This window comes from Drosophila subpulchrella, chromosome 2R (genome assembly GCF_014743375.2).
Source record: "Drosophila subpulchrella strain 33 F10 #4 breed RU33 chromosome 2R, RU_Dsub_v1.1 Primary Assembly, whole genome shotgun sequence".
NCBI classification, from domain to species: Eukaryota; Metazoa; Arthropoda; class Insecta; order Diptera; family Drosophilidae; genus Drosophila; species Drosophila subpulchrella.
This window is the reverse complement of record NC_050611.1, coordinates 16,208,875-16,225,126: the sequence shown is the minus strand read 5'-3', so window position 1 is coordinate 16,225,126 and position 16,252 is coordinate 16,208,875. Positions and strand designations below refer to the sequence as shown.

The 16,252-nt window shown below is 37.0% G+C and overlaps 2 protein-coding genes across 2 annotated transcripts; both read right to left on the bottom strand.

Moving 5' to 3' along the window:
• Window positions 1-350: 350 nt before the first annotated feature.
• On the bottom strand, window positions 351-1,372 carry LOC119550323 (cell death-inducing p53-target protein 1). The gene has a single exon (XM_037858928.1). The coding sequence runs from the start codon at window positions 854-856 to the stop codon at window positions 509-511; it is 348 nt and encodes a 115-aa protein (XP_037714856.1). The 5' UTR covers window positions 857-1,372; the 3' UTR covers window positions 351-508.
• A 3,429-nt stretch (window positions 1,373-4,801) lies between these two features.
• LOC119550322 lies at window positions 4,802-5,536 on the bottom strand. Its single transcript, XM_037858927.1, has one exon. The coding sequence runs from the start codon at window positions 5,468-5,470 to the stop codon at window positions 4,883-4,885; it is 588 nt and encodes a 195-aa protein (XP_037714855.1). The 5' UTR covers window positions 5,471-5,536; the 3' UTR covers window positions 4,802-4,882.
• Between the last annotated feature and the right edge of the window lie 10,716 nt (window positions 5,537-16,252).

The window sequence follows — 16,252 nt, the reverse complement described above, 5'->3', positions numbered from 1 at the left end:
TTTTAAACTTGTTTGATGAAAAAATATTTAGTTTCTGTTTATTTATATTATAAATATAAAAATTTATAATTATAATATATAAACAGTTTTAAACTTGTTTGATTCAATAATGTAAAAAACACATATATTCTGGAATTATTGTTCTCACTGTGACTCTCGCAAAATTTTTAAAAAGCGAACTTATACATTTAATGTTCCGCCTGATTGGGATTATCGTTCGCTTTTGTGAATCATTAAGTCAGAAAGCTCAATTTATATAAAATAATATAATATATAATAATAATACCAGATTTCATTGTAAACACTGTGTACTCAAAATCGATGAATTAAATACTTTAAATATTTGGTAATTTTTGTTATAAATACTTTTTATTGGCTTATAATTTTTTTAACTATAAAACTAAGTAATAATTGCAGTTCATCCGATTTGAATTGAAGCTAGCCTATTTGTTAGCCTTGCAGGAAAATTTTAATTTTTTAAATTTTATTTTTTTATCCAGTTCTGATTTCATAGACGAACGATTCCCAGGGACGCTTTGCAGTTCGGACAGGAGTGATGGACTTCATTAAAGCCATTAATGATCCATGGAAGCAGCCAGCATCCCAGTCCACAGGTGGTAAACATAACTACGAAGGAGGCCACGTAGGCAATACTTCCGCGACGGGTTGTTGTGGTAGTCTCAATCTCGTCGAGGCATTTGGGACAGATCGTGAGTACCGAGTTGGGACCTGGGGAATCCCGCGTGGTAAGAACCGTGGTACTTCCCAATTCCGATCCAGGTGGAACCCAGCCCATCGCCTCCGAATACGAGGGCGGGGGCGTGGCAGGCCTCTCACAGGTTAATTGCGAATTCATTCTGTCTTTATCTTCAAGTTATTAATATATTTCTCTTATTTATATATTTGGGTTTTTAGATTTTTTATTGAACTAGATGTGGTTGTTTTATTTTTATTATTTTATTTTTTGTTAAGTTGTAGTAAGTTTCAAGATCAAATACTTCAATAACCAACCTCTAACAGTGAGTGCTTGAAAGAACTAATGTCTGGATTTGGTTCGCTAAGCATAAAAAATGTAATTATAAGTACAGTCATATGTTTATGCACACAGACGCGGTCAAAAATATATCACTTTTCAAGCTATTACAAAAGAAATGTGTTTTGTTATGTTTAAAGTTGCATACTTTTAAAGACATTTTTATATTTTGTGGAGCTAGCACAATGAATTTATTGGGAAAATTTTTAAAAGCACAATTTAATATTAAACACTTTTACTCGTATTACATTAACCAAATTTAATATTTAATATTTTTACATTATATTTATTGGATTAAGCGAATGGAACGGGGCAACCACTTTAAGCGAAAGCCTGAAGTAAACTGATTTCCTGAGCTTGCATTGCTGAGCTGTTGAAAATTTGTGATAAGCGATTCCGAGAAACCAGAGTAGAATGATTTTGTGGAAGCAGTGAGTTGGCGGGATTGCCGGCTTCACAAATGCAATGTTATTGATAAGCATTAATAACAGAGCCGATTTCCCTCACATATTTATTGATTGCGTCACTGGAATTGATAACAATAAAAATAAAAGGGGACCATAAGTAGAAACTGAATGCCGGGTATTTAATTCTGGAGGCATTTGTTTATATCGTTTGAGCTTAGCTGGCACAAGTAATATGAGAATGCTACATGTTATGCCTGATTTGTAAGTGATAAATAAGTTTATAAGGAAGTAACAAGAAAAATACCTTTTGCTCGACATGACTTATCTGTTAAAAACCGTCAAATTTTCTTAAATTGTACAGAACCATATCAAATTATTTGGAAAATGTAAGCTCGAAAGACTGGTTATACTTGATATTTTGCTTGTTTATTTAAAAGCTTAATTATTTTTCATTACAAAATTGTACACCATTAATGTTGTATGTTGAAAAGACGATCTGCAAGACTTTTTTGTTGAAAAAGGGCATTTATAAATATTTCAATATATTTTGAAAATATGACCCACTTAAGTTGGTCCAACAAAACGAGTTGAGTTATGTTGGGTCAGCAAAAAATTTTAAAATAGCCTGTTGAATTGAGAAGAGGGAAATACCATATTCTAAAATAGCCTGTTGAATTGAGAAGAGGGAAATACCATATTCTAAAATAGCCTCTTGAATTGAGAAGAGGAAAATACTATATTCTAAAAACTGATGACAAGCTTGAACTAAAATCTGAGATTTATTTGACTCATTCGTAGGATAACCCAACTTAAACCAATCAAACGCAACTTAGTAAATCTCAACTGTTCTTTAAAGTGTCCCCATGCGATAAATTCGATTTATGCAAAGATATACAGATACCCATTTAGCTATTAAGCCCACGCATTTGCATATATATATGCACGCCGTTGGAATTCAATAAATGTGAGACTCATCCATCACTGTCAGCTTAGGCTGCATGTGGATCGAGCTTTAAAGGCGCCTTAAATGCGGCGTTTAAAGCACCGTCGAAATGTCAAATGTGCGAAATGTTGTGATGTGCCGTGTGTTAGGCCAATGAAATATGGCCAGCAGACATTGCGTATACGCAATGGCAACCCGAGAAATATGTGTAGCATCCCCACTTATGGATGCTGTCAATGAATTTCGTAGGCGAGAGAAGCCTGAAATTAAATTTTTCCAACGACCAGTTGCAAATGCTGACGTGCCGTTGAAAATTCAAATTTGTCCAAAGCAATTACTCAGAATGCTTTGATGTGGCTGCTTAGAAAGCTTTGAACTTGGCCAGCCAATAAAATAAAATATATGGAGAGTATAGGAAAAATAAGTAACAAAGTCAGAATGCCTGGAATGCAGGCGAGTGCCTAAACATTCTTGGCAGCCCAGTAGCTATTTCAATTTTGAATGTCCATGTCCTACCACATTGCCCGAGGAAAAGCCGACAGCTTCTTGAGCCCCATTTTCCCCTTTTTAAGCGCCTTTATGGCTAATTAAATGAAATTGAACAGGTCCGCGCTTAATTGCCAGCGTCAGCAGGTGTATTAAAAATTAATAAAAAGCGTAGAACTCAACGAAAATGTTTAACGTTCATGGGCTTTTGTATGTGGCATGGGGTTGGTGTGGCTCAAATGTTTTTTATTGACTCCCGGTCCATGTCCCATGGCTTTTAATTAACTTTTCGTATTGCCGTCGCCATGCGAACGGATTTTGTGCCAAGAGCTTAGGGAGAAAAGGATTTTAAAGCCGGCGAAAATGTGGTTAAGTATTAAATTCCTGTTGTACCATTCGCAATATTTGTATTTGTAGGGGCGCACCACATGGCGTATGATTAATGCGTCGCCAGGACTCTGCACATTTCATTAAATAAATTGTAATTTATCAAAAGCACTGAGGAGTTGGCGATTTGAACCCCTACCCCAAACCTACAAACACAAGCAAAATCAAATAAATTACAGACAAGTTGAAAAACTTTGACCATTAAATGCCCTAAACCAAATATGGCCAATGACGACTTGTTTGCTGTTTTTTTTTTTTTACTTTGGCCGGATTGTTGTTCTTATTCGCCCAGGATTTCATTGCAATTGATTTTTGGTGTCAGCTGCACGCTCACCCGGAGACAGACATGTCCAGGCCTTAGCCTCCAGTGTCCTGCCACATTTTCCCACATTTCTCCGAAAACCCACTCCATTCCACCGAAACCGACCCACCGACAAATGCTGTGGTTGCGGCTTAAGTTTGTCGGCAAATTGAAAACTTTGTCGGTTAACTTGACCTGCCGAAAGCGAGGGGGTGTGGCAGAAAATAGCCCCAAAGCTGAGGCACATCAAAACAACATTTTTTCGTAGTCACCACCCCGAAATTTGGCCCATTCCACTGGCAAATAAACAACCAGGCGGACAAGCCGACGAAACCAGAAGGGCTCGGTCGCCTGTTGTGGCTGGATTTCTGGCTATCCAGCTGATTGCATTAACCACCCGAAAGTGGAGCCAAACAATAACGAAAATCAGAAGGGAATCAGTATTCCTTCTCTTGATGGAAAATCATTTACTTCGCGAAAGGTCATTTGAGGTGGAAAAGTGCCTCTGTTTATTCTATGATTGTAAAGCACTTTTTAACTGCGTTGTGTTTTGTGATAGATCATTTTAGTTTATATAAAATACTTAACGAACGTATAAACTTTTCTTTCGCGCTTAATTCTTAAATATTTTCAAGATCTATTGAATTTTCAGCCAATTTTTATATTTATTTTATATTTTGGGTCGAATGTTTAGAATTTATATAATTACAATAATGTTCAATAGAAAAAGTGTAGTCTTTAAAATTTACTTTGTGATGTTTTTGAACAGCTTTCATATTAGGAATTTCTCAAATTCTGATAAAGAGATTATAATTTCTTAACGTTAATTAAAAAAAAGGTGTTTTTCGATAAAAATTTGTCTATTTAAAGAGTTTAATGTTGATAAAAGAAATTGTAACAGAAAATAAACTATATAAATGGTATGGTTATTTGCTTGGTGTAACGGAGGCTTATGAGAAAATTAAAGAATACCCATCAAATAGATGGCTTTAAATTGTAAATAAATATTGAAATAAAAAAAAAAAACCAATTATGTCTTACTCAGTAGCTATGTTTCATTTACACTTGGTTAGTAAATAACCTACCTATGTTTATCCTAACTTTGAAGGATGTCTAAAGAACTTTCCCTTCCCCAAGAATAAAATGCTATTTCCAACTACCCAAATATAGCTATTCTAAAGGTGGAAAGTCCAACATGCTTTTAATATAAATAAATAAACAGACGTCTATGTGAATTGAAGGCCTACGGACAGCTGGCAACTCAAGCCTTCGGTTACCATCTGTTAATGGAAAAGGGAAACTCGGCCCAAAGCCTCTTAAGATGACTAGCCGAAATCACCGGTCCCCGCATGACAGGCACTGTAGAGGGAGGGGGTTCGAGGCACAGGATGCACCTGGGCCACCGTGAGCTCCTCGTCCAGCTGGACATCTGTGCTGGAGAAGGGAGAGGCGCCGGTGATCTGGCCATAGATGGGCTGCATCACCCGTATGCTGGCCACCCTTTCCCGCCAGGTGTGCCAGAAGTGTTGCTTAAAGATGTGGCCCCCGAACTCGAAGATCATGGGGTGTTCCAGAATAGCCAGTGGCCTGCCCAACGGCTGGACAATGTTCAACATCATGAGGCAACGGGTGGCCTTTCTGAAGAAATGGAACCGAATCAACTGCAGGGGCAGCATGCTAACCAGCTCGAAGCTCTCGATCTCCGGATCCAATCCTCTGGCCAGGAAACTGGGCACATCCCCGTACTTCGAGAAATTGTCGCAGCCGAAGAGCAGTCGATTGCAGGTGAGGCCTATCTGGTATTGGCGTAGGCCCATCCCACGGATATCCACCAGGGTGAAGGGATTCTCCACCAGCACCGGTTCGTAAATCTCCTCGTATTCGGCCAGCAAAACTTTCTGCACTCGAAACATACCCGCCAGCGACAGCGAGTTCTGTAAGTTTGGCTATAATTTAATTGAAATGTCAATCAAAGTTTGGCCCCGTCTATTTGTTTGCTTTGGGCTGTCAGCTGTTGTCGATTCTGTCGCCTGCTGCGGTATCGAAAACTATCAGGCAAAGTCGATTAGATCGTCGCCATAGCCATAGCCATTCCCATTCCCATTGCCATGGCCATCATCAAATGCAAATCACTGGACATCCGATGTCATTCGAACTCGAAGTCGGGGTCTGGATTTGAATTTAAATTGGCATTGGGTGGAAAGTCAGTGGGCATGGCTGATGGGCTAAAATGCTTGCATTAGGTGCACTCAGTCGAGGGCAAAGCGAAGTGCTGATGGGCATAATGATGCCGCCAAAGAGTGATAAAGAAACTCGGGCAGGGTAGCAGGGTGCCTCAATAAGTCGGCAAAGTAATGAAAGTCAATCAAAAATTTAAAAGAATTATCTATTACTGTTAAAAATCCGCTTATTCCACTTAACTGCTTAAGTTTATGATATAATTATTGAACTATTTTAAAAGGTGTCTAAAAGAATGCAACATTATATTTTAAATTGCTCCTAAAGATGAACTTTTTACTGCATACTTTTAGACACCTAAGACAAGTTTATCATTCAATACTTTAAGACATAAAACAACAATATATTTTTTTAAATTAAAAGTACCATAAATTTTCACTGCATACTTTTAGACACCTATTTAATTTCAAATCTTCTTTAATTTCTGTGACATCCCTTATAAAATCGAATTTCCTATTATTACTAAAATATCTTTTCATGTTATGTGTTTTACTTCCACATTTGTTATTGAACATCAATTGTCGGCAATTCACTTCCCAATGAGTTGTGTAAACTTTATCAATCCCCGAATTAAGGAGACTTTTTATCCCCCAGCGAGGGTCTAACAAGTTCGCCCCGTCGGAGACTCGCATTTTTTTGCCATCATAGTTGCTGTTCGACATGGCTACAAGTTCCCGGCCATAATCTTGGCTTATAACTGCCACAGTTCACATCTTGCGTTCTTCTTGTTCTGTCAGGGCAAACACTTTTAAAATATTCTGATTTATGACAAACTTTCACCGCCCGTTTGCAACTTTTCGCAGTTGCCATTTGGCACTTTCCACTTTCTACTTTCCACTTTCACGTCCGTTGTCCTTGCGTTCATTTCCGCCAGTTTTCAGTTGCTGCCGGCTGCAATTGGTGACAGAATATAAAAGAAAACTCTGGTCCTCTCGGGATGCGGGCTGCTGATGCTGCTCACTTTGTCAGCCATTTAATTTAGCCACGCTTGCAATTGCACTTGCAGGGGGGAAAAAGCTGGAAAACTGGGGGAAATGGGGGGAAAAACTGGGAAAACGGAGAAGAGTTATAGCGCGAAGTACGGTGTCAAGTGGCATCTTTGCTGTTTTCAAAGTAATTAGTTTCAAGAAAATTACAAGTTCGGCTGCTGTCACAGATCCAGACGTATAGTTAAACATAACTTATGGTTAATCTCATTTTCTTCTTGGACACTTCTTTAGTTTTCCTCGTTTTCCATGCCATGTCCCTGCTAATTGGACCAAATTCGACAGGGCATATCAAATTGCAACGCCTGCTTCGGTAATTCGCCATTGATTAAGTGAGCTGTCGCAAATCACACAAGATACATGGTCCCTTAATGAATTCGTACTCCAATTCGCATACGTTTTCGTGTTCTCGAAATCGCAATCGTATCCAAATGAACAAATGCCATCTGTGGTGGGCTCTTGCAGTTGGGGAATTAATTAAAATTTTCCCGTTTGGCATGTTTATGATGGCACTCTCAATTAATTTCAGGGCTCGTTGAGCAGCACACAATGTATTGAGGTTACATTTGGCAGCTCTATCGGGGTTTATACATTAACAAGATTGCGAACTCAAATAAGTGTGGAATAAAAATTGGATTATAAATTACATACAAAAAATTATATTAAGAAAAACAAGGTGTTAGAGAAATAGATGCAGAAGAAATTAAGTCAAACAGATCACTACAATTCGGGAAATAGATTAGGATTACATAAATGCATAGATACTTAATTTAAGATCTTTTGGATTTTTTCCACTTCCTGGTAATTCAGTTAGCGTGTGAACACACACCGCATAAACTTTTCACGTGTGCCACAATTAATTTAGCTTTGTGTGAATTGCTCAAGTTGCTTTCCATGTCGTTGGGGCAATTAATGCCGTAAATGTATTTCATTGTCTCGATCATGGAGTTTTCTGCTGCTGCCAACAGTTTGCCCATTCAATTTAAGTGCCGACATCTGAGCGCTAATGGTCATTGGCTTAAACATTGCCCACAAACTGCATTTCCCCCGATTCGTGCCGGTATCTTCCGACTGGCTTCCTATTGGCGAAACACCTGTATTGTTCTTGAGTGCAGCAATTAGCCAAAAGCAGCAAAAGCACGCACGCTACACATTGAAAAATTTCATGGACGATTTGGAGGGAATAAAATCACAAGAGGCTTAAAGTCACTTTTAAAGGTGCCTAAAAGTATGCAACGTTATATTTTGAATCCAAAGAATCTATATCTTACAATAAATAAAAAAAATTAAAAGCCGCTTTGTTATACATTAAAATAATACAACCACTAGAGTTTAAAGCCACTTTCAAAGGTGTCTAAAAGTATGCAGCAATATATTTCGAATCCAAAATCTTTGCATTATTTCTTGAAATAAATAGAAATTTAAAAGCCACTTCTATATACTGTAAGTTAAATACTTTACCTTATTATATACAAAACTAATTTGAAGAGCCTCTACAGCCTTAAAGCATTTTAAAAGCATTATTAAAGGTGCCTAAAAGTATGCATCAATATATTTTCAGCTAAATAAAAAGGAAAAAAATTGTTACTGTTTATGAATCTTTTTATCACTAACAACACAAAATGTATCTATATTTATCCATAAAAAAAAATAAAATTGTGTTGCAATAATATTCTTCTAAAACTATTACCTCTTCAAAGTGAAATATGTTAAAAATGTTTCTGATCAAAAAGTACTCATAATAAGATTTAATTTTTCTATTTCTCACAGTGTATACACGCACACATTTTTGCAGCCCACAAGTGTGTAGGTGTGCTTCCTTGTTTGCTCGCTTTATTTCCGCCTTTGAGCTTTTCATTCCAAACAATTCACGATTTTATTGTTAAATGCGGCGCAAGATAAAACATAAAGCACAAAAGTCGCTGCTCACATGCTCGGTGGGCTTGCAAAAACGGAGCTTAACGGAAGCGGAAGTGGCTACGAGTGCGGATGTAGTAGTGCGGCTGTCGGATGGCCATATAGCCATATTACACAATTCGCATCTGTTGGCCTCCTTGTGGCTCAAATAGTAATATCATGCGCATTTACTATTTTTATTTAACTTTTCCTCATATGTCGTAAAAACAGCGAATGACAAAAAATTAAGTATACGCACTGGGAGTGACTTCATTTAATGACGAACATCCCGCTGAGCAATAATTTGTCCTTTTACTGATGGCAAAGTAATAAAAGCAAAACTACCTACCACAAAGACTCTCTTTAGGATTTAAGCTGGGCAAAGCGGGGTCTTCAAAGGTAAGTGTAGCAGTAATTGGCACTCTACTTTTGCTCTTCATACCCGCCGTTAAACTCTCTCATTTACTGACATAACCTTTGAGCTCAGGGCATTCAAGGGTTTTTCCCCGTATGCCACTAGCTCGTCGTTTAATGGCTGAAATGGTGGCTTTAAGAGCGGATTTAAACGGGGAGTTTAAGCCCGAAAGCGAGTGGTAAAATGGAATCAAAAAGGACCGAGAGCATATGCAGCCAATGAGTCAATGAATCGCATTTTTTTTCGGCCCTCAAGGCAGGATTTTAGCCTGATTGGCAGGGCCAGGAAACTACTGCTACTACATATTCGCACTACGTTTTGTCTCCGGCAACTTTTGATGTCAGCAAAGTTTCGCACTTTTATCTCAATCTACAGCATCTCTTTTTATTCGGCATCTTACCTCCAGGAGCACCTGGCACTTATCGCACATCTCATCCCAAAAATGGTAACCGACACATTTGCACAATTGCTTCTTGTAACTGACACGTCAACCACGTCCAAATCCAAATCCTACGTAAACGCAAGTGTGCGCAGGAACTAAAGTCGAATGGGCCACGTTATTCCAAGGATCCAACGAATGGCTGTATTTCCGCTTAGAGATGGAAATTTAGTAGAGGCGATGAAAATGTAGTTGCAGCATCTGCATACCTTTAAGTCGCTCAATAAACCAGATTGAGTTGCATGCTCCATTGGCTATACCTCTTTCCTACACAGGAAAAAATAAAATATCTTTTTTAATAGTCTCTATTTTAAAGTATAAGAAGAATAAGTAAATCTCCAAGGGGAAAATAATTAGTTGGCAAATAGGCTACATTAAAATCTTGTGACATTAAAAAGAAAGAAATAACCAGCTTAATTTAATAAAGGATTTATAAGAAAATTATGTTTACTTATTTTGCATTGTATTGCATTGATTTCAATTAAATATGGGAATATATTTTTTGAAAATAGACAGAATATATTTTTTAAAAATAGATAGAATTGGTATTCATTGTACTTTTATTTATATATATCAAAGTGATTACATACATCTTTATTATTATTACTACATAGTAGTAGAACATGCCTTTTTTTTTAAATACGAACATCAAACATTTTTTTTTTTAGAAAAACGTTTTAAGGATGTAATATATAAGACCTTCCTGGTTGATTTGCTTTTCCGAGTACAATATGTTTACTTTACGATGACTTGCAATATTATGTTTAATCCACTTAAAGGATCACGGGCTCATCCCTAATGCAAATGTCCTGCCCCATCCGCACCTCGAACTCCTGTCGTTTCCGTTTCCTGTTCCTGTCAGCCGTGAGACTGGGATCTTTGCACTTGAGGCAGATTTAGTTTATGTGCTGGCAACTTTCTAATGCAATTCACGTGTGCACATAAATGCAATTGTGTGGGTGGTTGCGTGGCTTCAAGTGTCAGGGAACATATTACACATATCCAGAACACACGAATATCCAAAACCTTCCCCCACCATTTCTTCATAGCTGGGGCATAAAATTCAATGTCCGTTGGAAGTCCATTTGCATTGAATAGGTAACTGAGAGACCTTAGTTCCTTACCGAGTGTAGAATGCATTTTATGTGCAATATAAATATTTACACAAGCTCAGTACCAGACAAACAAAAAGAAGCGAGTGTTCAACTATCCTTGGAATATTTGAGAAACATTTACAGAGCACATGCAAAGCGGATTTGGCTTGGAACTGGGATAAAGTTTGAACTGACCCCGAATATTTGACAGGGTAAGATTCTGAGAACAATAAAAAGCAATTAACATCAACATTTGAAGAAAACAATCAGGCTCTGGGCCATCTTGATTGAGATTTTTTTATTCCGAGTAAACTTTTGAGGCTCTTAAGTCGGTATACAACTGAAGGATAGCTAAAGATTTGAATTTATTGATTAAAGAGAGAGTCCAAATTTCGATTTCCATGTTCTCGCCTTATCGAAAATCGTCGAATATAAAAGGTCTGAACGGCACGTTCAATAACTCAGTTTTCTTAAAGCTGTCGCTTTAAGTGGTTGGCTTCTTCCGCAGTATTGAAGTAAGGAACAATAAAATAAATAAAATTAAGCAAATTAATAATAATTTGTGCATAATTTTTTGAAGTGAAGGTGATGTGTTCGCCTTCTCAGTTACCCGATGTTTCCTTACCAACACCACCGCCCACATATCAAGTGGCAATGGACATGATATCCTACAGAAGTGTTGAGGCAACTTTGGATAATCGATTCGTTAATAACACCAGTTTACAAAAAAAAATTGATGAAATACGCACTTGGTGCAAGTTGTAGTGCATAACGTCAGTTTCCTTGCTATTTCCTTGCTAAAAATATATGAAAATGATTTCCTTGTAACTGCAATCGCATACTTTTTAGCTTGCCCAGCACTAATAGCAAAGGATCTTACGTTATGCATAACTACTTGCACCAAAATCTTACGTTCACAACACTGAAAATTTAAAATAATGTTTAACGGCCGCTGCTCCCGAACACTGAACTTGGGTATATACGTTTAAAAATCTGTAAAAAATCGATGTACCAACGGATTGTCGTGATCAATGGCTTATATTCTCCGTTAAAGTTCAGCCTTTAAGAAAACAACATAAAACTAATTTCGGGTTTTGGGCGTGTATTTTTAAAGAAGCAATTTATGCCAGCGTTTTTGCATTTTTTCCAACTTTTTCAACTTTGACGAAGTGTAGCTTCTAAACTAATGAATAGAACTCAATGATGTGTATAAGAAAGTTAAAGGGCATTTCATTACCTGTAAAATGAGTCTTTAATGACCGAATTCGGTTTATCACAACTCGAGTTAAAAAATAAAAAAGTGCGAAAATTGTTTTTTACACTTTAAAAAAATTGGTACAATAGAAAAAATTTTAAATGCCCTTTTCTTAATCAGGGAGATGTATCTTACCGGAAAACAAAGGTTTCCTGAAGTGCGTATTTCATCAATTTTTTTTTGTAAACTGGTGTAATATGATAATGACATTTTTCTGTGTGTTGGTATTTGTTCTGGCGCCTGTCATTTACTTTAAAATGTCTTAGAAAATAATAATTATTTAACTTAGTTAACAAGAGCATTTATACTTAACTTTAACTTTCTTGCTAAAAAATTAAATGTTTTTCGGAACAAAAATCATTGTTTTTTTCTTATTCAACTTTTTTCTCGGTGTAAAAAACCATCAAATTCTTATCGAATAAAATCTTCAGCAGAGAAATGAAAAATGAGAAAATTAGTTTGTTTCAAGCTCCCATGTTCATTGGTTGCTCAGTTTCAATTCAAATATTTTATGTTACAATAAAATTTATAAATATTCAATATTACATTTTAAGACAAGGGAAACATCAGAATGCTATCGCTGGAGGCAAGGCTATATGCTCCAATTGGACCTGCAGTTGGAAGTACCACTGAGGATGTGCCACGCCGAGATTGATACGATCACGATCACAAAACCAGGAATTGATACCTACTTGTACTCCGTCGGTATCTGCCTGTTTACCTTTGGACTGGGATGCTGCCTGATCCCTCTTCTCATGGATGATTGCAAGGAGGTCCACCACGTGTGCCCCAACTGCGATGAGTCTCTGGGGAACATGTCGTTGAGATTGAATTTTCCTATTCCGCTTATGATTAATAAACTACCAAACAATTTCAAAATGTATAGCTGCAATTATGTGTCGCATTTCTTTTTGAACAATTTTTATTGGTTTTTCCAAAAATTCTTATCAGTTTTTTCGACATCTGGAACGCCCAGGCATCATAAATGACGTAATGTATCCAGTCACGCACGGCTTATAGAAATCTTGTATAAAGTTTCCTTATCAACAATTTTCAGAACTTCTTGGGAATTTAGTTTGTTTAAAGCTCTTGCATTAAAAGGTTGTGTTTACACTTTATTAAAGTTATTCGATGAAAAATAATAAACTATAATAAAAACATTATATTTTCAAAATGTTTGCATTAGGACCGAATTAGTTCTGCGATGAGTGCTCCAATTCCGTTGACCAGCCGCTCCGAAACCCCCCCACCATCTTATGAAGAGGCAATGGATTGGAGACCCCTTAGAAGGCCTGTGCCAGGTCAGGAGATCCCAAGGTCTAACGCAACGCAGATATCCTGCCCTTCGAACCACGCCGAGATGCCAAAGAGCACTGATATTTCGAATGCACTATTGATCTTTGTTATTATCTTCGTATCCTTATTATTGTGTTGGCAATTTGCACATGTCCCAAAACCATAATATAAATATATAAATAAATAAATAAATTAATGTGTTGTCTCGGGTATTATAGTTAACATCCTTGTCAATCGTTTGAGAGCATTATTTAATTCCCCAGAGTAAACATGGGTTTTACAGCAAAGGCTGATATGAACATAAATGTATAATGATGTTATATGATCAAGTCCATCAATCCACCGAATAATATTATACAAAAATATTAAATATTTGTGCATAACTCTGACTTTTTTTCTCTTATCCCATCTTTCTTATCATAAGAAATCAGTTTGTTTACTTATTTGTGAAACAAAAATACGTACTGACTACAGTGAACTGAGTTTGATAAAACTACAAGCGTTCCTTAGAAATGTTTCACAAATTTTATACAACCACTTCACTATTATTTTCTTTTTATTTTTCGGAACGTTCCTTCTGCAGTTCCATAATATAAAATCAAAGATTAAATCCACTTGTATGTTTGATGTTAGTGCTGATCAATAATATATTCTTTTCAGAGACGGAATTGTTACCTTCACTTTCTTAGAACCTTCTGATTATCCAGTAATATAAGCAGCATATTAGTCTCTATAAAGAAAGAATATTAAGGCTGTAGAAATGGAATAGAGAAGCTTGTAAACGCCCACTTGTACCATTTTGCTGTGGCTGCTTTCTATATTTATTTTTTGGCTCTGAGGCAGCTGCTGTTAATAAGGTGTTGGGCAATTTTATTTTATTGGTTTCTAGCACCAGGGCCTACACATTTCCACAGCCGTAGGAGGCTCCTTTAATTTTAATTGGCTCCACGCCCAACAGCACGTGTTCTTGCCAGCAGCCTGTTACTCAATTGCCAAGTTGTCGCCGCCCAACTCCCCTTTTAAGCCTTGTTTTTGGAACATGTGTGTTTTTGCGGGACTTTTGCCGCCTTTAGATTCCCTTTTTTTATTCGAGGCACTTTTTTTCTTGCCGTCTTTGCTGGTCGTTAACATGTTCTTATTTAATGCCAAAGAAATTGCCATTGGCATTTATTGCCGTAATTAAGAGATGGAAAAAATCCTTGAATTGCTGCACAACGCACTTGCTTTAGACCAGGCCAAAAAAGAAAAAAAACAAAACAAAACAGTTGGCCATCAAAGACCAGCATCGACATAGGCTGGGAAATACATTTTTGCTTTAAGATTTGGAAACTGCCAGTCGGCAAAACGAAAAGCAATTTGTGTTTTCTGGTAAGTGCCATTTTCTTTGTTTGGAAAAGGGCCTCAGACTCGATGGGGTCCTCCAACCTTCGTCCTTGCCGCCGTCACTCAATTCGCTTTGAAATTTATGATCCAGTTGGAGGAGAAGTTTCTACCTCCGACTTTTTGGTGTGCCGGCTTCTGCAACAGGCGTTTAATTAAACGCTTTTAATGCTACTAGCCGGGGATCCAATGAACAAGTGGCTCAGTCAATGGCCCTAAGCCATTAAATTTAATGAAATGTATGAATTTGGTTTCAATTCCCTTAAAAGTCTTAGCACTCGCAAAGGACATTTAAGCTTTAACGTGGGAACCTATTATTTAACATCAACACTTAAATTAAAATTACGAGGCAATTAATTTCTGGGGCCTGTGAGAAAGTTTACTTAGCCAAATATATTATAATTTTTGGTCATAGAATTTGGCAAAAGAAAAGCAAAGGTTAGGCTTTTTTAGCTCGTGAATATATGTTTATTTGATATAAAAATTTTCCATACTTTAAATAAAAAGCATTTTCAATTTAGTTATCCCAGAATTCATTTTATAAATGCATTCCTGATTTAAAATATTCGCATTTATTTACATGCATTCATCCATTAAACGCTCTAAATTATTTCTCTCCGACATTTTCCACAGATTCGAACTGCCATGGAAACTGTGAACAGCTTTTGTTCTGCGGGGCAATTAAATGAAAAATAGTGGGAACCCTTGGTGGGCGAAATGGAGAAATGTACCAATAAATGACGATATTTCGCGTTCCAGCGCCATTGTAAAGTTAATGAAAATAAAAATATGTTTTTTGGCCATCGCATAGTGGGATTAAAAATGATATTACTGAAAAACTACACTTCATATAATACTATTGTGGTTATACACAGTTTTCGAAAAATGTTATATATTATTCTAAGTAAACGATTATAATATGCATCTCAAAGTATTCATTTTAACAAAATATTATTGGCTCCAAGATTAAAGTTAAAGTAGATTATCCTCTGTCTTATCAGCTGTTTTTCCCACTGTGCGACGATGGGTCGATGGGAAAACTGCCTCGATTACGTCTGCGCTTATGTCAGCAGGTTTTCCGACGTGCCCCCAGAATTTTCCGTGTGAAAGTCGGGGGCATGCGACAGACGCATATGCTGAAAGTTTAATTAATGTTGTCACGTGCTGAAACTGCGAAGATGAAATTCGTTTGTAAATTACTCTCAACAGAGCCTATATGTAGGTACATATATAAATATATATATATATTAAATATTTTATATTTATTCTGGAATATCTGCCGCGGTGTAATGATTGAAATTCAATTTAAAGAAAACTCTGCGAACGTGCCGCACCAAAGGAAATTTCACTTTCCGGGGCGAGTGCTTAAAATTCAATACACGCCGCTTAAACACACACAAGCATCCTGGTTGTCCTTTTTGGGGCTGATAACACTAAAGTTGTTCGCCTGACTGAAGAAGTTTAATTTGATACACAAACAGAGAGCAAAACAAAAAACAGAGCCGTGCAAACAAAACAACATCCGATGAGGCCGTAAAACATTTAAATTAACGTCTCCTTCAAAGCAGTAACCTTGCAAAGGAGCAAATGTGTGTGCCCGAGTTGAAAAGGCATTCCTGAAATGGTAGACATGGCAAACTGGCAAAAAGGGTCACACGCAGCCATGTCCATAAAGATAAAAACCATAACGTGCTCA